Below are 21,986 nucleotides of genomic sequence, written 5' to 3' on the forward strand. Positions count from 1 at the left end.
AGCTGAGCTCACTGCAGGGGCCGACACCCATCTCTGTCATATTGCTATAGTGACCAAGACTGAACACAGCAGCCTTTGTACATTACAGTCCTTTTCAATGTAATTTATTTGATATATGTAGATCATAAACAAACAAAAACAAACATGTGCGGCAACAAAGAAATACAAAATAAATGGCATGAGTAATTGCGTAAGTCTTTCTTAACATTTAACGAAACTCAATCAATAATCCTGATCTGAATGACGGAGAACTAATGTGTGTAATTGGCAACATCATCATTTCATGTCTCGAAAGTAAATAATGTTGAGTGATGCCGGCAGCAGTCAGTCAGAGATAAAACAGCAACAGGAACTAAAGCTTAATTACCTTAGTGAATATATCGACATGTTGTTGCACTCTCTAATTTTCAGAAGTGACTTTAGGAAGTGGAGCATGTTTTTATACAACAGCTCTATAAATATTGTATCAGTAGGCACAACTTGGAGCTTTACACAAAGATTTAACTGGCTTGTGTATCATCTACAGTGACTGAACTGCCTGCTCCTCGGATTTATGGTTTGAGGAGAGTTTTACTCCAAACTACATTGAAGCTGGTGCGTTTTGAAGCAGCCTTGAATGAGTTGTTAAAATGTTAAGAGAAGTTAATTTCAATGGAAAATTGAATTTATATTACATTATGGCCAAATTGCAAGCAAGAGCGTGATAACGAGTGGGTGAAATGGAAATGGTGATTCTTCATATAGTATATTATGCCATCCAAGTATCCATCAAATGCACCCCTTCATTTTAGTTGCGAACCCTCTGTTTTGCCTCTACAAACCTGCCAGTTTCAGTCTGGTTTGGAGTGAGCCCCATCGCCAGGGGCTTAGAAAAGAGTCAGAGATTTCACATGGACAAAAGAAAACACAGTGTGGCTGTTTGTATGCTTGTGTCTGTTTTAGCCTATATGAAGGCAAATGATTTCTTTTGACTAGGATTAAAAAAATGCACCATCACTAATATTAGCTAAAGTAGACTTAGCCTGGAACGACCTCCGGCCGACCCCACACATCCAGTGTGTTTTCCAGCCTTTTTCTAAGACAAGTGATTTATTATTTTTTTGGATAATTGTCTGTAATGCGACCTTGTAATTATAGTATTGTGCATCAAATTAAGGCATTATTGCAGGATTGGATTATAATATTTCAGGCTGATTACTGGATTTGAGGGGTTTGCAGGGAAACACTGGTTGTTTGCATCTTGGCATGTGTCTGAACTAACTGCTGGAGCAAAGCCTTTCTCTCTCTGTCTCATTGTTCCCATCATCTGCCTCTTTTAATTTACTGTAATAGTTTCTTTCTTTCTTTCTTTCTTTCTTTCTTTCTTTCTTTCTTTCTTTCTTTCTTTCTTTCTTTCTTTCTTTCTTTTAATGATACTTGATACTAAATTAATGATACTTGATGTTATTTTCTGTCTCTATTAAACTTCTGGTCTTTATCCTTCTCAACTTCTTTGTTTCATACCCTAATTGATCAAAGCTATAGCTTTTTCATCATTTTCTTGTCCATCACATGTCTTATACTCCCAGATCATGCCCTGTATCTACAGCATATCTCCTTTAGGTCAGGTCTTTCTGTACATAGACATCACAGAGCTGCCCATCTGTAGGTCACTAAATATACCAAAATAACCTATGTAGTCGCTGATTCCCCTCCCAAGTCCATATCAACGTGTAGGATCCAGAACACTCCACCTTGCCTTTCCCTACCCCGCGCTCCCTAATGACATCCCATGCTGCTCCTCTCACTCCTCTACCTCCATTCTGCGCTTCCTGTAGTTCTTTCTGGTGTGCCTCTGTTAGATATTACTATTGTAGTGCTATTGTGTCACTTTGGCTCCTGGCATAGAAACAAAAGAGAAATTGTCAGCCATTTTGGTGGTTTGATGTAAGATACACTGTGTCATGGGGTTGCATTAGAGCTTTTGGTTTTATCCAGTGAGAAAAAACACAGATCTGAAACTAAACACCCATCTTTCCTGTAAAACTTTTTCCAGCTTCCCTTACAGAGAGTGTAGTTTAATGCCCAACACCTTTTCTAGAAATGGTTCTCTCTCTCTCTCTCTCTCTCTCTCTCTCTCTTTCTTTCTCTTTCTTTCTTTCTTTCTTTCTTTCTTTCTTTCTTTCTTTCTTTCTTTCTTTCTTTCTTTCTTTCTTTCTTTCTCTCTTTCTCTCTCTCTCTCTCTCTCTCTCTCTCTCTCTCTCTCTCGCCCACCTTGCTTGTCAGACCAGACCTCTAACAGCGCTAATACTATTTCTTTATAATTTGCTCAATGAACTCATGAAATAAACCTTGCATCGCTGTCTTCAGGTTACAAAGGTGATTTACACACATCTGGTGTCATTTATCCAACGTATTTGTTGTCATTCATATAACATACTGGTTTAAGGGAAACATAGACTTAATTGTTGTTGCTGTTGTTGTTTGTAGCACATTCCCAAATTTATATTGGGTGGATATTGTGGTTTCCATCTGTCATAATTCTAAACAAAGTCTAAAATGCTTCCTTAATTAGCCCTCGACTAGTTTAATCCAATTGGCCATCAAGTTGTCCCTTTTATCTCAAATTGGCCTCATACTAGAATTTACCACAGCTTCAGAATGAAACATATTGTTGACATTGTACCCTTCCTCTCTGTCTTGCTTCTGGCAGCTTCGTATACTCTCCTTCTCTTTGTTGCGGGCTCTTGCTCTCTCTCTCTCTCTCTCTCTCTCTCTCTCTCTCTCTCTCTCTCTCTCCCTCTCTCTCTCCCTCTCTCTCTCTCCCCGTCTCTCTCTCTCCCTCTCTCTGTCTCTCTCTCTTTTCCATCTGTGACGTGGAGTCCGGCCCATATTTGATGTGTTCCTCCTTCTCCATCTCCATTTCCCGACAGGTTGCGTCTGGCGCTATGTTAGAGCCAGCGCCTCCTACACCCCCTATTTACCTCCCCTGTGCGACCCCAAGGATGGCCACTTGCTTGTGGATGGTTGCTATGTTAACAATGTCCCAGGTCAGATTTTAAGCACCCGCTCACCAAAACCTCCTCCTCCCATCCCTAAGTTGACTATCAACCACTCGGCTACCCTCCCCTTCTTCTTCCAAGTTCTCACTCATAACTAACCCCAGGTGGACGCTGGGAACTCATGGTTTGGAAGGAAAGACTAAATCTATATGTAAATCTATATATATACAATTTAAGGATTGATCCAATCAGTGCCTCATCTGAATAGCGACCAATACGACATATCATTCTCTCTGATTGCCATTTGTTTTACACACACACAGAGCACACACAGAGCACACTTTCTCCAGTTGGCTTGGGGCCTGAATTTAATCGCTGATCTTAACTATCTTATCAGAAGTGAGGGTTTTCCCACGCATGTCGGGGAATCTGTTGGTGCATTCAGACCAAATGGGAAGAGAACATTCGCATTGCATTGCACGCCCAAGTTTTTTTTGCAGGACTATAACTTTTTATTTGCGTTATTCGCCGCCACACAGTGTCTGGAGGACTGCAGCTTCCATTGCTAACTGCTCAGTCTTCAGCTGCAGAGCGCCTGTCCATTCGTCCTGGTGAGTGGCAGGTTCCATATAGGTGTGAAAAATCAATAAATAGTAACTATAACTAGCAAGTAGATGCAGATTGGATTAATCTGTTTTACTACATTGGTATGAAGCGAAAACAAAGCGATTCCGCTGTGATCTGACTGTAATAAATGGATCCAGAGGACACAGAAATAACAACATCATAATGCCACCTTGTAAAAAGCCTGAATCTAACTTTTGAAATGCTTGTCCCTTGAGAGAGCTCTAATCAGTCAGGGCTATGTTGTGCTGAGACCTCTCTTGGCGTCAGCGACGTTAATGCCATGATGTCACCGTCAGTAGGTTCCTTGCCAGGAGCAAATACATGCAAATACACGTCTATTCACGTCTTCTACCTCAACTTTGTATTTAATGTAGACGACCAAATAATTCCCCTCGCTTTTGGTCTGAATGCTCCCTTTGAGTCATAGAGAGATGCATGATGGTCTGGCTTCTACTGCCCGCCTATATTTGCTAAATTTCCCCTTCTCTTTCATATCTATAAAGTTCTGGGATGTTGCTTGCATCACAGATGCCTTCAGGCACTTTGCGGTTATTCACTTGCAGGTCACTTGGCTTGACTGGCGTGAATGAAACTTGATTGGTTTGGATTCAGCTTGGTTAGACCAGACCAGATAGTGTTGAAGCGGTAAGATGAAGGGCTGCACCATATAAACATTGCATCTGTCTGTTGTTGTCGTTGTGGATCATTGTGCGTTCGGTTGGGCCTGAACACGTCTGTCCGTTGGACTGAACTGCAGCTCGTTTCCCTTGAGGAGGTCCATGTGCTTCTGTTTCATTTCAGTCACATCTACCTACAGGACCATGTTCAGCCTCTCCTACACAGCACCTGTCCTCTCCCCTGGCTTTGCTTGCTTCAATGTGCATGCCAGTGTTAGACAACGTGAGCCAATCTATATATTTCTCCTGAATATATATTGATTGCATGTATTACTTGCTTTGTTTTTCTTTTCTTTTTTTAGAGTTATGCAAGGATATGTGTTCTGGATCCTTCCGTTGCCCAATCGTAGCTTCTGTATCAAAGCCCTTAAGTTAAAATAAATCCTGAGAAACAAATGGAAAGCTGTAGGTGGTACTAATGCCTCTAAATCAGTCATAGGTCAGTAAGATAAGTCTGCCTCAACATTCACATATACTCCATGCACAGTTGCACCCCTCGCTTTTGTCTGCGGTGCTCCTTATCCTTCCAACCCATGCAGCACCCGGCCTGCTCCTGCCCCCCGCTGGCACCGTGCTGGACTGCAAGACTGGGCAGGCTGGGTGCTTCCCTGCCATGTTCACGGTGAAGGATCTCCAAACACCGTCACAACCCTTGCAGCTGCTGTTTTTCTGACAGAAATCAACTAAAATATGTCAATTACTATTTCTTCAACTGCTCCTCTTCACATTATCACGAGTGGTTTCAGTTGTCATATACGGCATATGTGGAATTCCTAGGAACTTCAAAAAAGGTGCAAATTCATACGATCATATGCTATAAAGCGCTGTTGTTTGGGACACGGTTTGGAGATCCATACAGCCTTGGTGCTCTGTGATGGTTGCCATTTCCTTTTTTACCTTACGCACAAGTCACACAGGGTCTCTGTGCAAGGTAATGAGGTTAGCAGTGGTGTACACCAGAGTCTAAAGGTAGACAGAACCACAGTCCTAGCCTTTGCAGGGATCGGCTACTTGCCTTTGTCCGAACTCCCTCTGGTGTTTGGACTGCGGTCTGCGTCAACACTAACCTGAAACGTATAGCCAACATTATTGAGATGTTATCCCCCCTCCTCCCTCCTCCCTCCTTCCCTCCCTGGTGTGTCAGGCTCTCTGTGGCGCTATGTGCGAGCGAGCATGACCCTCTCGGGGTATCTGCCGCCACTCTGCGACCCCAAAGATGGCAACTTGCTAATGGACGGTGGCTACATCAACAACCTGCCAGGCAAGTAGAGGTGGTACTTCCCCCCCCCACCCATCCACCCACTACCACCAACACACAATCCTCAATGTCCATCAAACTCCTGTCCCCCGGAGGAGGGGGGAGGTGGAGTGAGGGATGAGGATTGTTATAATGAGGGGGTTTAATCAAGTTGTTAATAGGCTGGGTAAGTATACAGCTGATGGAGGGAAGTCAGGGAGTAGTGAGGGAGTGTGCTGACTTTTCCCTGTCTGAATGTTGAGCCTGATCAGACCATCAATCTCATGAATTGACTCCTGACTGAAAACCTTCTTTGTTTTAAAAGATAAAAACTATGATCAGTGAGAAAACAATCTTTATCAGACCCTGAAATAATTCTATATTACTAGATGGGGAAAAGTTTGCATTTAAATTTGTATTAAGAGTGGATTGATGTGTATAAGGAAAAGGTTTCACCTCAACTAAGAAACATCACATTGTGAAGGGGAATGTGGTGTTTCTCTGTCGAACAGCCTGGTGTCACAAAGATGTAGGATTAAAGATGAAGGAGGGATAACCTCTTGTATCAAAACATCCTGAAATTTAAAAGCATAGTGTGATTTTTATTTTTTTTTAAATGCCATAAGACACCAGTCTGCTTTGAAATTGAAGTCTTCTTTCCTTCATGTTTAAATGAGCACTTTTCTGTAGGGCTGGACATCATTTTAATATGATTGTTCATTTACTTTCAATGGACACAAACAGTGGTGATATGATTATGTCACTTTAATCATTCTGGCTTCAACTAAACTAATGTACAACTAAGAGGAATTCAGCCTTGTGTATTTCATATTTGATATGGGAAAATGTCCCATTGCGATAATAGTCACAACCATATTGGCCAGCCTTGCATTTTATGCTCATTGTACTGAAGCTTTATTTAAAAAATTGTATTTGCTTCCATTTTAATCAGAGAAAAAATTGGGCAGTGTTTTTAGAAAGATGGGAGGTTTTTTTTTGTTTGTTTGTTTGTTTTTTGTCTGTGGACCATTAAATACATCCTCATTACCTGGAAGCATTTTAAAAATGCACCAATGTTTTAAGAATTTCACAGATGAAAACTCCCTTAAATCTGTCTCTTTGGAGTTCCATGATAGAACTCCCAGCCATATTTCACAAAGCTCTGGACTGAGCTGTTTGTTTACTGTATGGGAATCAAGAAGCATCAACTCCCATGTGATACTTATTCCCAAGCAATGAGGTTTGTGAAATATGGTGTTTTCTGGGCCCAAAGATTGATCCAGGGACAGTGAGCCTCGGAAAATCAAAACCTTTTTATTTCTGAATTTTATTACTCTGCTTTGTCCCTAAAGAGTTTGTGGTCCATCAGCTGCATTTATAGTTGTTTTTGGCACACTGGATCAGTCTCTTGGGCTTGTGGGATATCATCTTGTTTCTGTCTTTGAATAGGCTCACACCACAAAAATGTTCACCTCCCCAGTGTTTCTTTCTTTTTTTTTTTTTTTTACACTAGCAAGCCAATGAGAAAGATCAGGACCTCAGGCCCTGTGCTCGTTGGCCAGGAAAATGACAATTTTTTCTCTTATTATTTCTTTTATTATTTAATTTAAGTGATTTCTGTCACCAGTTGGCCAAAAATGCTCTGTCTGACAGGTCCAAAAGAACAGATATTTTGTGGTGTAAGTCTGTTTCAACAGTGTGGCTCCTAAAATGACGGTTAAAGAAACCAATATTATTTTGAAACAAGCTGAATAACACAGGATTTATTGTCTTACCATCTCTGCTGCGGGGATTTTGTCGTGCTGTGTTTGTATGTCTGTGTGTGAATGCTGGTGTACGCATTACACGTCAAACAGCGGACATAGCGAGGAACATGGGCGCCAGAACGGTCATTGCCATCGATGTGGGTAGCCAAGATGAGACCGACCTCTGTAACTATGGCGACTGCCTGTCTGGCTGGTGGTTGCTGTGGAAACGGATCAATCCCTGGGCAGAGAAAGTAAAGGTACAGTTCATAATGGCAGCACAAGGCGCTGGTAACGATTGGTGACTCAGCGGAGTTTTTAATACTTTCAGTCAATGCGGAATCAGAGAGGTGGAAATGTTTCTGTTGGTGATTTCTGGTAGAATTCTCGGTCCGCCCTCCTCCACAGGTACCGGACATGGCAGAGATCCAGTCTCGACTGGCCTACGTGTCCTGTGTGCGGCAGTTAGAGGTTGTGAAAAAGAGTGCCTACTGCGAGTACATCAGACCTCCCATCGACCGCTTCAAGACCATGGACTTTGGCAAGTTCGACGAGATCTATGTGAGTAACATCATGACTGTAGATTTAATTTATTCAGGTATCCCGAGCGTTTTCATACATTACATAGTGAGCAAATGAGGACGCTGTTAAAAAGTTTTACAGTCGTGTTAATAGTTCTTTATGTTAATCACTAAGTGTTCATAGTCTGGCTTCGCTATATGTACAGTTATTTTGAAAAGAAAGCCATGTTCAGATGGATCTGACTCCACTTTTGCTTTAAAGTTATTCAATATAGGATTTGTGTAACAGTATGTTTAACCTGTGTGAAGGCTTTAACAGAATTGCAAAATTAATTTTAGTGTAAACTGACAATAAAGTTTTGAAGATACATCAAAGAAATAAAATAGTATTGCACTAATCAATATGCCCACCGTGCTGCACAGCCCTCCAGATTTTTTGTGAATGCAGCTATTTGTTTCTCTGCTCTGTGTTTGTGTGTAGCCCACCCCGCTCCTCAGTCAAACAGACACACAGATCTGCAGCTGTGGCCAAGAGCAGAACTGCACTGTTAGTGTGTTGAGGTTGCACTACTACCCAAACTTCGCCCAGAAACATCCCGACCGCAGGGACATAATAAGAAAATAAGAAATTGCACTGGGACAGCAGTGTCCCTGTAGATACACATCAATGATTTGGTGGTTGTCAGAAAAGACTCAAAACTAGGCCATGATGAATTGTATAGACAGGTTATACTGTGAATATCAAAATCTTATGTTCGCCAAAGATAATTAAAAAAAACATGTATGAAGCAGCGTGTGCTTACGTTTATATTAAGTCTTTGCATTTCTATTTAAACGTCTTCAGGATGTGGGCTTCCAGCATGGCAAGCTGGTGTTTACCGGCTGGGCCCGAGGTGACATTATCGAGAACATGCTGAAGGACCATCGGTCAGCTGACTACAATGACAGCAAGAGAACTGATGTAAGAAGAGCACGCACACACACCATAAACTATATTTAATATGGTTCATGTGTAACTACATATACTGTAAGTTCACCATCAAAGTTATTATTATTATATATAATAATTCCTTGTCTCGTAGTCCTGCACGTGTCCAGGTGCTGACTTCACTGACCTTGCAGAGATTGTGTCCAGGATAGAGCCGGTCCAAAGCTACGTAGCTGCAGAAGGTGAAGGGTCACTTTCCAATTCATTGTTTAGAATGAATTCATTCTATTTCATGGTTAGAATACTTTTTCTATTGCTTTCACGCTTCCTGTTAAAGTTCTTGTTACAGCAGCCTCCTCCCGTAGATGTACAGTTCCCTTTCAAGATCATGTCGATTTAATCAGTGTAATAAATAAGGGGTCCTAGCTTTCACCTGCCATGTTTTATTGAAATACAGTATGAGATGTCCCTGATGGTTTATGGGTGCTACCTACACCCAGTGGGTCACTCACGCAATAAATCCCCTCTTTAATATCTCCTCTAAATCTTTTGTTCAGCAGAGGAGTCAGACTGTCTGACAGAGTACGAGGAAGATGGGATGGACACAGTGAGAGAGGAGGAGGGGGAGGAAGAAGAGGAGGAAGCAGATGACCCCGAGGACCATTCCCCTGGAGAGTGGGGCCAGAATGGTGTCTTTCAGACTGTAAGCACACCCAATAACAGAAAACATGACATTACAAATACATATTGAGAGCATTATCTTCTTTGATGTGGTTTTAGAATTGAGTCAGTTTTTGTCCTGTAACTTGCTTTCATTCAGTCACAGGGGGCCAGCCAATAATTTTTAATGCCACAGTAATCCCTTAGCCTCACGTTTCCATTCAAATGAGGTCCATCCAGTGAAGTTCACAGATATTACATTTGGGGAAAAAAAGAGTATTGGATCAGTAACAAATTGTTATTGGCAGATATCAGTATTGGGAGAGAACAACTTGCTGTGGTGCATTCCTTACATGAAAGGTGAAAAAATACATGCGCGTTGTTTCAAACATGGATGAAGTGTCTTTTCTCCTTCCCACTCTGCAAAAGTGAAGCCAAAATATCCATGATACGAGCTAACTTGGGGCCAAAGTCTGTCACGGTACTGATCAAGTGGCGGAATCGAATTCTGGCCCGTACATTGAAAATACAATAGATCATAGCAGATCAAAATTACATTCACAATTGAAAGAGTTCACTGTATGTTTTTATTGTGAAAAGTACGAAAACAGAAAATAGTTAAAGTTTGTTACCTTGGTCTAGACTAGGGCGTCCAATTATTTTCCTAAGTGTGGGTGCAACTTAATTAATGATATTATATTTTAATTATGATTTGGTCTGGCTCATGGTAGGTTGTACAAGAGGAAAAGGGGGTCGTGATAATCAAGGTTTTTGTCCAAGTGCAAATGATATCTTGTGTGCAGAGCTGACATTTTGGCACTTGAGGGTGACTCTAAGCAATCTATGGACTGAACAGGTGAATAAAACGCTCTCCTCTGCTCCGCAGGATGAGGAGAAATCTGTGAGACAACGCAGGAAACTCGCCAGTGACTCCAACACCTCAGAAGTCTCTGACTGCTGACAGAGGGCCACGGAGGAGTAGGGGGACTTTAATGACAAAGGGCCAAATTCTGGGTCCATAAACTGTCAAGGCTAAAGATGCCACACTCAGCTCCTGCAACTTCTGGAACTCTGAAATACTTTTTTGTCTTTCTTGATGAAATCACCGTTCATCCTCAAAATTGTTGAACCTTAATTGCATCAGGTGGCTTCCTCCCCGCTCTCACACTGGCTTCATCGATTCACATTCTGACCCCGCCGTCAAAAATGTGTGGTCTCAAATGAGAACGATCTTCGAAGGTCTACACCGCCAAGCTGCTGTTTTGATCCACTTTTACACTAAACTGACCCATTGCCAGAATCCCTGCCTGCCAACTCCCAAACATGCCAAAACTGGGACTTCCACCAGTAAGCAAACCAATGAAAGAGGGACACGTCAAACTTCCAATCACTCTCCTGTTTCTCATTTTCAAACAGCCAGAAGGACCCCGCCTACTTGTCTCATCTGTGTCTCTGAGTCTTTGTGTGTCCGTCAAATGTCGGTACGTCTTCATGGCACTCCATTATTGAGGTTTCGACGGATTTCAAGGTCCATCAATTTCCTTTGTGCACTTGTGGGACTGGATCTGCATGTTGCCTCTATTAGGATGACTGTTGGTACAGGTGTGCGGAGCTGTGATTTGTTGAAATAGTAGCAGTAGAGCTGTAGCTATGGGTGTCATGTTGGGAGTCAGGAAGGGGAAGCTGTATGAGGTAGAGATGTTCATGTAGACACTAAAGTAGAGTTTTAGTGAAATTAACTGAGCAGGACCAGTGTTAGGAAGCAGAACGAGGATGCATAAGAGAGAAACACATTAATGAACGCTGTAGAAAGTTTTGAAATGTGGTTTTAAGAATGTAAAGTAAATAGACAAAAAAAGAGATGGACCTGTGAGCAAAGTGTTACTTAATTTATTTAAAATTCACCCACAGTAGAGCACAGTGAGCTTGATGAACTGTAGGTAGATAACACTGAAGGGAGGATGAGGACGATGTGTAACGCAAATCTAGGATGAATGAGATGATTTAAGTGAGTGGATGACGAATCTGCGTTTTTGAGATTTTGTGTTTTGGCTGTTTTGGTTGAGAGAAAGGCGACGCCTTTTCCCACCAGCGTTCGATCAGTTATCAGTGAGCAGTGACTGTCATGAAGAGAGCGATTATTTGGCTTGAGCCCGCCTCTGCTCGCACGAGGTCACACTGTCATGGTGCGTGTCCACAGGATTCGTCATTTTTGTGATTCCCATTCACTGTCTATGACAGCAGCTGTGCATCCTGGTAGCAGTGCATCCTGTAAGGGTACACTCCCACATGCATGACATCAACAGTGGCAAACACATTCACCGCAAAAGGCCAAAGGGAAAAAAAGTAACCATCTTGTGGCAAGGCAAATTCGCATCTTGGCTTCACCTGGCGATTGTCATTCGCTTGCATGTACTTATCAACGTACCACAAGGCTTTGGTTATGGTGTGTAAACTGTTTGTGGCTTGGGACTTCGCTAGTCAAAGTTCACCAAGATGTGGATTTGCTTCGCCACTGGATGCCAATGTTTGCCCCCTCGGACACATAGAATAGAAGGTAACGGGAGGTAAATATTTGCCACGGTTGACTTTGCGTATGTGTGACTGTAGTCAAAGAGAGACAATGGTTGCCCAGTCCTCATCTGCATAAAGTTGAAGTCTAGGCTAATCATTGGGGTCCAGCACGATGCATTGCCCCCGGAAATTCAGGAACAAAGATAAAAAATGTCTCTGAGTTAAAATCAAGAACAGTTCAGCAGCTGCATGGCTTATATTTCACTTAAAATGTCTTCAGAAACATATGTGAACTGTTGTTGTAATTAAAGTCAATTTCAGAGCAGACAACTCTCAGTCTGGTGCAGTTTTCCCAGGGTACAGCTTGTGTTGGTCGAGCGTCAATGCTGAGAATGCCCCTGTGGACACGTACCTGTGCTGAAAGCTCCTGCATACAGTAATCGAGGTGTGTATGACAGTGTGTTTGAGAATTACAGTAGTTAAAATCTTTGAAAACTAGCCAATAAATTATTGTCAACGGAGAAGTCATGTACACATGGATAATCCACAGGAACTCCAAGTAATCCCTAACTTCAAGTGGGCAAAAAAAAAACACCTCATGTAACTATTAACACTTGATTAATATGGACCTCTTGTAGAAATTGTAACAAGATTATATTATAATGTACACATTGTTGATATTCATATATGTATATGAGGTGAAAATTTGTAAGTTGATGCTTTGCTGCAAAACAAGGGAACCTTCACCTTTTATCTCCTAAAATCCATTCTGTTTTATTTATACATGTTAGCTACTGGCTTTTTAAAATTGTATTTTTTTTTCTTTTTCTTAATTTGGGGGTGGGGATGGGGTTGTTTTTATTTTAATTAACTTGGCTTTAGCTGTTTTGCACTGAAACATTTGACATATTCCTTGCTCAGAAGATGTTTGGTTTCATATTTGCCATCCACCTTGAGATGCCAAGAGAATCTAAAGTATAAAAATAGAGGTGATAATTTAATATGCATATTGAAAAAATAAATATAATATGCATCATGTCAGGTGGCATTTGAGTTTTTTCCCTGATACCTCTTATACCTTTTCTTGCATGTTATGAGCTCCACCATTTTAAAGTAACATGATGTAACTTTTTACCCTAAATAACATGTTGATGCCACAGTGTCTTGTAACAGGGTGAATGGTGTCTCTGCCTCATCCACTCTGCTCCCCTATTACTTGTTTCTTAGAACTTAAGTGAGAGGGTGGTGATAACACAGTGATTTAAAAAAATGAATAAAAAAATGTTCATGCCATTATGCTGTTTAAACTTCGGCTCAACACCAAAGCCAAATTTCAGGCATGTGAACTTGTAGACGGTTCAGAACCTCCAGGTGTTTTTCTCATTTCATTCATTTTTAAACCAAAAACAAATTAATTTAGGAAGCTGTGACTCACTGTTTTACTATAAACCACTTCCTAAAGCCCTTTTAGGAAACCCACCGTACTGGAAAATATACTGTTCATCGGCTGATGAATGACTTTACACAGTGACGTTTTGATAGGGTATCATTTCTGTGATTAATAATTGTTAAGCAAAACACAGCACAGTGGTGCATTAATGTGCCACTTGATGCTGTATGTCTCAGTGTGAAAAACCTGCTCGCTATTGATTAAACAATTACATTTCACCGTTAACATTTATTTTCTTTCAGTCTTTGTGTTGTTCTGTGTTGTATTGTTGCTGTCGCATTCACTCATTCATTCAAACATCCAACACCAGATGAGTACAATACTATTCAGTTTTTCTAACTGGATTTATTGAAGACAGAGAAAGAACACACAACAGTGATGCAGCTACATTTGTTACTTCTCACACTGATTTTCACTCCTACAGTCTAGATTCCTTTAATCTGCAATACCAAGATATGGGGTGTGTGGGTTTTTACCCCATTACTACAGTGCCAACAGGGTTGAATGAAGTGTGAGTGTGTTAAAATGACTTCCGCACACACTCCTGTGTCTTGTGTTTTCTGGTGGCTTAGCAGGTAAAAAAAAACCTTGAATTAATATTGATCTACATTATATTTAATTTCATGATGATCGAGGTCAAATTTAGCTCTGCTCGCCCTAAGACAGCGGTGTCAGTGATTATCTGGGTGAGACGCTCCAGATGTTTACTCCACTTTCTTGGTCTTCTTGGCCAGAGACTCTAAAATAGTGAACACGTTATCTGGTGTGCCGGTCTCCTCCAGTTTTGCTTTGTCACAGAAGGAAGGAGGTATGTAGTCCATCGGGTTTGAGTTGCCCAGTACCCAGTTGTAAGTGCTGAAATACAAACACAAACAGATGGAACAAGAGCGGGACATCGTGTACGAGGAACAACAGACTGCATACAGCACAGTGTGCACCATGTTTTCACACTGATTTTTGAATGGGGGAATTTTAGTATTTTTAAGGCTGGGCCATGTGTTTACATATTTTTGAGCGTAAATTACTTAATCCCATAAAAACTAGTTTTGGGACTGGTCCAGTAGATTGCTTCAGCTGGAAGACCACTAATGTAACCCTTGAGGGCAACTTCAACTGTCTACTAGAAATGCTAGTTCTGCCACTCTTATGCTCGGGTTATTTTTCTGAGTGTGTGACAACATTATGAGAAAGATCCTCAACACAAGCAAACAATTTTTGTCATACAATCACTCGTTTGGGGAAAAAAAAAATACTGTTTGAATGTGAAAATATTCTGCCTCTATTAGCTGTTTTCTCCCGATGCTTCTCTGATATCGATCCTCCCACTCACTTCTGTCTTGATTTATTCACATCTACTCAGGTGAATTAAAGGTGCACCTTGTCCAAACCATATTAGGAGATTGTTGGAACAGTGGAAAGATGGACCAAGAATGTTCTGGTGAATGTTATTTTGAATGAAGTGTGTTTTACAGTGATAAAGTGTTTCTACAAATGGAGTCTGTTACCATCCAGGATTATGTTGCAGTGATGGCAGCTCATGTCGCGACTGCTAGTTGAAGCAATCTACTGGACCACTTCTTAAACCCTCTGTACATATTATAAGTCATCTAATAAATATGAAATATGAAAAAATGGATTACTTTGAATTGTGATGATGACTAATTAGCATTTTTCTCTGCTTTTGTCAGCTCAGGTTCTCACCTGATAGTGATCCATCCTGAGGCTGGTGTGTAGGCAGTGTAGGTCATAGGGATGCAGCCAATCTCACTGAAGACAGTGCTGTAGAAGCCTGAAGACATGAAGCACAAGTCACATATGAGGGCCTAACAATAATCAGAGTGATTGAGCTGCACACAACAACATTATCCTTCAGTTACATCCACTTCAGTACAATATGCTGAACACACAGAAAAGTTGTTCATCTGTTGTCTTCTTCTTCTTCAAAGTCCGTTCAGTTTAAGATAAATGGCAAAATGGCAAAACAAGGTGTTGGTCTATTTACTCAACACTCAAAGAGGAAAGTAATACAAGGTACAAGTTAAATGTATTGTTATGTTTTAAAGGGTTTAAAAGGCAGTCCAATGGATGGGCCTCGATGCTGACACTCTGCCTGTTCGGCCCCTCTGTTCCAGAGGCACAGCTGTGGGTCAGTGTGTTTCAAGGGGAAACTCAGCTGTCTATCTGCTCACCACCAGCAGCAAAGGTAGACACACCAGCACACATGTATCAATGCGCACTAAGACATATGTCACTTGCGTGGTTTATGGCGTCAGCTCTGGGTAGAACCTATGTGCAACCACAACACCAGCCTTTATTAACACCAGAAGCCAAGCTTGGTGGATGACATTAAAGTCCCAGATTCTACTGCAATCTATTCCATTTCAGACGGCTTAATTGAAGAACTAAACTAAGTTATTTGTCAATAAATTATAAAACACTGTCAGGAAAAATTATAAAGATACCGAAAGACACTCGAGTGGGTCTTAAAAAAACACCCAGATTGAACTGATGAAAATGTCTGTTTAATGTTTTATTCACTCATCTACAAAAACACATTTGCACTGAAATATTTTTTGGTACAATTACAGCAGATACTGTCATACGTGATTCAGTGATTAACCCCTTTAATCACAGCCCTAAAAATAATGTAATATAAATATGATATAATTCATTGAAATAATGTAATAATAACATATAATATAATAAATTGATGCTGGTGAAACAGCAAACACCCACCTCACAACATGTTGAGGGATTACTGAGATCGGCAGTAAAATTACTGAATCTGAAGGAGGAATTTCCTTCACTTAGGATACAGTGTTCTCTCTTACCATTGGGGGGCAGGGCTCCATACCAGGTGTTGACCAGCACACCCATTCCCCAGGAGGAAGAGGAGCCCATGAAAACCTGACCCATCAGCTTGGCATCAGAGGGAACGTGCATGGGAACGAAGGAGTTACTCAGTTGTTTCTTCTTGCAATAGAACCTGCTCCAGTTGATCTCATAATAGACTTCCTGAAGGGACAAAGGAAGACAGTGACTGTTGTCCTTTCACTGCTCATATCTCTGTCTGTCTTTGTGCTGAGTGTCTATTGAATTTTGTTTGTTGAACAAAAGGTAATTTACTGACTATTGGAGAAAACTTTCCTGCTTAAGTAAAAGTACCAGAAACATAAGTGTCAGAAACAAAATATGTGTATAAATATATAATTATTCAGTATACATATCAGAATAATATCTATAACATTACTAGGTTAGATTTAGAGATGCATTAATGTGCTCGTCACTATAATGTGGCAGATGGTAAAGTTGGAGCTACCACATTACAAAATGCAGTGTAGCTTAAGCCATAAAAATGTATTATAATTAAATGGTTAATTATTTGGTTTAATCATCTAAACCTGCAAAGGAGCTACTAACTGAAGCTGTCAAATGAATGTTGTGTAGCAAAAAGTAGCATATTTGCATCCAAACTGCAGTGGAGTAAAATTGTAACAGTTCACAAAATAGAACTGCTCCAGTCAAGTTTAAGTACTTTAAAATTGTATCTACGTCCATTATTTGATCAAATGTCCTCCGTTGTATCCCATCACTGCATCTGTTACTCTTCATTGTCTCAGTACAGAACATCATTCATGATCACATGACTCTGACTACGTTGCAAAATGAGAGATTAGACACGTTGACGCTGGAGCAAAAGTGAAGGCAGGAACACGGGAGACATTCCTGGATCAGCAGTTCATGGGCCCCAGCACCACTTCCACCATGATGTCAGATAAGCTGTCATTGACATGACACAGAAGGTGAAACTGTCTCTGTGACGAAGCCAAATCATTGCAGTACACTAAGACAAATCCTAAAAACAATTTTCACACACTAGTTACAGAGTTTTATACCTGACTGTAAAGCATCAGCCAGTCCACAGCAAACGTCTCATTGCCGGAGATCCTGTAGTTCCTGACCCGCATCCTCTGACCGAAAGAATCATAGCTGACTGTTCCTATGTCGCTTATTTGTCCGTCACCAGTCATCTGAACAAGAGAGAGAGCAGAAAGTGAAGAGGTCAAGAATCATGTGACACGGGTCCATGCAGGAGAGATTCTACAGAATGCAGACTCACCACAGTGATTCCTCCAGACATCAGCGCTGGACTGACTGTTGAATAGGAAATCAAAATGTTAAGACATTTATAGTGGGAAAAAAATGTCAAATTAAACAAACTAGAATAATGTTCATGTTTATTTCTTGTTCTGTAAACAAAGAATGTACTCTAATCCTTCATTATTAATCGTTTTTCATAATCTGAGCACGCCAGGTGGAACTTTACGCAGGAAGTCATTTGCATTTAGGGATCTTGGGATGTTAGTGCCATTTTGTATGTTTAAATACCATATTTTACAACAGGCGGCATACAGCCCACCATTAAGTTTCAGTTTTGGGCCCCCAAGGAAAGAAGTTTTGGCACTCCTGGTTTTAAGACTCTAAACTCTATAATCTGAACCACAAATAAGAGTAAATTACCTGCCTTATTTGTATTTAATCACTTTGTTTGCAAAGGTACCTAAAAGTCATACTTACATAAAAGTGAAGATATCATGTTAAAATATTTCTTTAATGAAGTGAAAGTCACCTATACAAATAATACTTGAGTGAAGTGTCTGATATTATATTTATCTGTTCCTCAAAATTAGTTTTCTTTTAATAAATGTACTTAAGAATCATGGAAAAAAGTGAATCATAAAAGTGAATTTGTACATCTGTTTACATGTATACTGTATACTCTGGGTCAGATCTGAGAACATGCATTATTCTGATTAAGGGAATCAGTGTCTTTTTTTCTGTTTTTTTTTTTTTTTTTAAATTGAATTACAGATAAACTACATTAGCAATTTGCTACTTCAGCTCTAATGCAGCGTAGACCCTTTAAAGAACCAACTGAAGTTATCAAATAAATGTGGTAAGTAAAAAGAACAGTATTTGCATCCAAAACGTGGTGGAGTCGAAGTATAAAATTGCAGAAAATAGATATTAATATAAATAACCATCAACAACAAAAACAAGTACAGGATGGTACCTGAATAAATAGACTTTGTTACATTCTATCACTATTTGATGGTAAAAAACAATTAGTCAAAACTTCACACCATAATAGCAACATAAAAAACAACTGTCTCTGTGGTCAGCATGTGTTCCATACTCACCGCAGGGTTTGGGGTCCTGGGCGACAGCAGCAGCCAGCAGCAGGCTGAGGCCGGACAGCACACCAATGAAGTTCATGTTGAGGAGCTTTAGGAGCCTGACGAGGGGAACGTGTGAGCGCTCTGTTCTCAGGGGACGACACACACCTGTATATATACACCGCACCTGCTCCCACCTGGACACAGTCACGCCACATGACTCTGCTACCCCGATGATGGAAAATGTGACCAAATAATTTACAGCCCTCGTTTGTGAAAGATGGTGTGACATTTGACCAGATTGTATGAGATTGTGCAACACATCACATGCTCGTTTTTATGTTCAAGCACCGAGCATGTATGATGTCACGGAGATATTACGTTTGCCCTTTAGTCTGAATGCATTTTTAGTTGTTGCACCTACATTTTTTCCCCACACCAGAGAAGAATTACCTCAAGATCAAATGCTTTATAATGTCCCACATAATAATTTTTTATTTCAAGACATTGAAAAACCTTGGGGCATCTTTGCATTAAATGCCATTTTGACCTCTTGATTAATGCATTTCTTTAACTTTGAGGGGTAGGCATTTCATTGTATGCATGTTTTAAAGTGTTTTCTAAACTTGAAATGAAGGATCCCTTTGTTGTACATGCAATCATGTCACGTTTCACTCAGAAAACAGCTGCATATCAGGAGCTCATGCAGTCTGCTAGACAGTTTGGCTGCAGGTGAAAGTATTCCCACATTATGCACCTGCCCTGTTCTCAGCCTGCCTGGTACATTTGTCTGAACCACCACACAGTATGTATTTTCGTTATACTTCATCAAATAAACAACGTACGCAGGTTGTGTGTAGATTTCATAAATAGCCCCGATCATGTGAGGGTTGTTAACGGGCAATACAGCAGAAATGGAGCCACAGTCAGGGGCACCATCCTTATCTGCTGGTTCAGAAGGCACTGAGATACAGTCCACCTCCACCTCAGTCAGGGCATTACAGTGACAGCAAGGATAGTGTTAAAAGTGATAATGGAAATGATATTAACTACTTAAATATACAGTAATTCATACAAATGATAGGAAGCTCGAGAAATCATTTTTAAAATCCATCCATCCACTCAGTACCTGAAACCACTCCCCCCTTTCAGGGTCTCGGGGGCCCCTGGAGCCAATCCCAGCTGACACTGAGCGACGACGGGGTACAACCTGGATAAGTTACCGGTTCAATATTTGTAATAACTTTGGTTATTAAATGTTTTTATGTTGCTTCCCATTAAGGATACTGGAAATATAATTTAGACTCTTTTTTTTGGCACTTTTTAAAAACTAGTTGAACCTAATATATGTTATATTTTGCTTTGAATTATAAAGGTGTATATAGAATCAGCTTAACAATCATCTACAACCAGGAGAATGCACATTAAAGTCTAAACTGAAACTAGATTCATTAGCTTATGTTTAGATCTGGATATGATTCAGTTTCCCAATTCCAAACTTCAAACTTTGTTGGTATAAATGTGTGGTTGCATTCTACTCATGCATAACTTATAAAACACAAAATTATATATAGTAGATCTAGAGTTGCTGACAAGATTCAAATAGGATTAACACTGTTGCTTTAATACTTTTTCGTTTATCTTCGTTTACACCGTAACTACGGAGAGATGTCCTGGCAGACTGCAGTTACAATTTCCTATTAGATAAAAGGAGAAAGGATAAAGCCACATCACATGAAAGCTCAGAGGTTAAGTATTTTCTAGTGGAAATAAAGGCCAGTGAACACTGATAATGATCATAAAAGCTGTGAGCTCAGAGTCAGGCGCTTCATCTTTATCTGGAGACTGACAACAGTTTATCAACGATGCACACACACACACACACACACACACACACACACACACACACACACACACACACACACACACACACAGATAGTACTATTTGAGGGTTTGAAGTGATTTTTTTTTAATTGATTATTTGAAATTAGAAATAGAAACAGAAGCCAAGGAAGTTTTCACATAGAGGAACCTGCCTTGTTGCAGTAAGAGAAAAAAACAGAAAAGATGAAGGATATACAGTAAATATTAATCTTCAACCAAAAATCGGCTTGCTAAGCTGAGCATGGTGGCTGAAATCAGAGTGAAACAGCTGGTCTGGCTCTTTCCAGCCCCAAGAAGCTCAATAAACACATTCTGTCGCCTTTTCTCTACACAAACAACGAAGAAATGCAAAATGCAAAAAATTCTTTGTGCTAAGCTAAGCTAACCAAATTCTGGCTTCAGTGTGTGAAGTGTGTGTGCTCACCGTACTCTCTCCAAGAAAGCAAATAGGCAGATTTCAGAAGATATTTATCATCTTTGTTAACATTAAAAGTTCACAATCTGTTACAAACATTTCTGCTTCTTTTTCAGAACTTTTGACTGAGAACTGGGCGCCACAGACCCCTGGACTTCACTCACCTCCCCCCCTGTGAAAGAGATCATTTTGTCATGGTCTGAGCGGGGGCAGTCGGGGGTCTTGGTATTATTTGTGTTTTCCCCCTGTTTTTCTTCCCTCACCGGCTCCCCTTTACCTGTGTCTGGACCTGTGGGCGTGGCAGCAGCAGTCCCACTGCTACATAAACCCGGTCATGTCTCCACTCCGACGCCAGATTGTTCCGCCAGTTACGGGAATCAATTAATGTGAGTCGCAGCAGCAGTTCGACCTCATTACCGGTCTAAACTACAGTGTTTTCGGTCGTTTTCAGTGGCTCCATCATCGTTTTAAGAATATTTGCGTCCACACGGACCGAAAACGATGTAGTTCATCTTCCAGGCCTATAGGTGGCACTTGACATTCACCAAAAACGGAGAAGAAGACAAGGAGCATGCGCATGAAGCTTACGCGCTGTAAACAGACAGTAGACGCAGAAATCGAACACAAGAAGAAGAAGATGAAAATGGCGAGTGCAAGGAAACCATAATTTTTTGTGTGGACCGGTAATGAGGTCGAACTGCTGCTGCGACTCACACTCAACTACAAGGTGAGTAAGTTGCAAGAAAGGCTCAATATCTTCTGCGGCACGAACACGAGCATGTAGTTCGCCATTGTTGTTGCTGTTACGAGATGTCGCGGGTCCAGTGGTCAGAGGCAAGAGGTCGAGGGGTGAGGCGATGGCGTCATCGTTTCGGAAAGTATGCGGATTCGCCGTCCACACAAGAACGGGAGGGCTGCGTTTTCGGGTTTTTCCACCCTAATAAGACACGTTTTCAAAAAAAGTGTGTTTTCAGGCGCTGCATTTTCAGGATCTGTATGGATGGTCGGCCAGAAATGATGCAATAGGTGTGCATTTTCGCAAAAGAGCGTTTTAGTGTGGACGGCCCCTTATTTAGCTGTATGTCTAAAGTCACGGCACTGAGTGGTACTTAGGTGGGTGCAATGAAATGACAACTACACTATAGAACAATGCAGTTTGAAAGAGCATAT

The 21,986-nt window shown here is 40.8% G+C and overlaps 2 protein-coding genes across 7 annotated transcripts in view; one reads left to right on the forward strand and one right to left on the reverse strand.

The window, feature by feature from the left end:
• pnpla6 (patatin-like phospholipase domain containing 6) overlaps positions 1-13,565 on the forward strand; it is a 32,326-nt gene extending 18,761 nt beyond the window's left edge. For 2 of the 6 annotated variants that reach the window (XM_037094973.1, XM_037094982.1), the window contains exons 30-37: positions 2,913-3,029; positions 5,430-5,546; positions 7,379-7,527; positions 7,676-7,828; positions 8,633-8,749; positions 8,871-8,958; positions 9,274-9,419; positions 10,263-13,565. In XM_037094973.1, the coding sequence (XP_036950868.1) occupies positions 2,913-3,029; positions 5,430-5,546; positions 7,379-7,527; positions 7,676-7,828; positions 8,633-8,749; positions 8,871-8,958; positions 9,274-9,419; positions 10,263-10,337 (962 nt within the window). In that variant the 3' untranslated portion in view covers positions 10,338-13,565. The remainder of the gene's footprint in view (positions 1-2,912; positions 3,030-5,429; positions 5,547-7,378; positions 7,528-7,675; positions 7,829-8,632; positions 8,750-8,870; positions 8,959-9,273; positions 9,420-10,262) is intronic. The other 4 variants (XM_037094993.1, XM_037095010.1, XM_037095001.1 and 1 more) reach the window with 4 other exon arrangements.
• A 214-nt stretch (positions 13,566-13,779) lies between these two features.
• Positions 13,780-18,684, reverse strand: LOC119017882 (ependymin-like). The gene is made up of 6 exons (XM_037095027.1): positions 18,542-18,684; positions 17,461-17,495; positions 17,237-17,371; positions 16,172-16,355; positions 15,042-15,129; positions 13,780-14,195 (listed from the first exon to the last, which is right to left on the reverse strand). The coding sequence occupies exons 1-6, from the start codon at positions 18,615-18,617 to the stop codon at positions 14,045-14,047; spliced, it is 669 nt and encodes a 222-aa protein (XP_036950922.1). The 5' UTR covers positions 18,618-18,684; the 3' UTR covers positions 13,780-14,044.
• Positions 18,685-21,986: the final 3,302 nt, after the last annotated feature.

Source organism: Acanthopagrus latus, chromosome 1 (assembly GCF_904848185.1).
Source record: "Acanthopagrus latus isolate v.2019 chromosome 1, fAcaLat1.1, whole genome shotgun sequence".
Classification (NCBI taxonomy): domain Eukaryota; kingdom Metazoa; phylum Chordata; class Actinopteri; order Spariformes; family Sparidae; genus Acanthopagrus; species Acanthopagrus latus.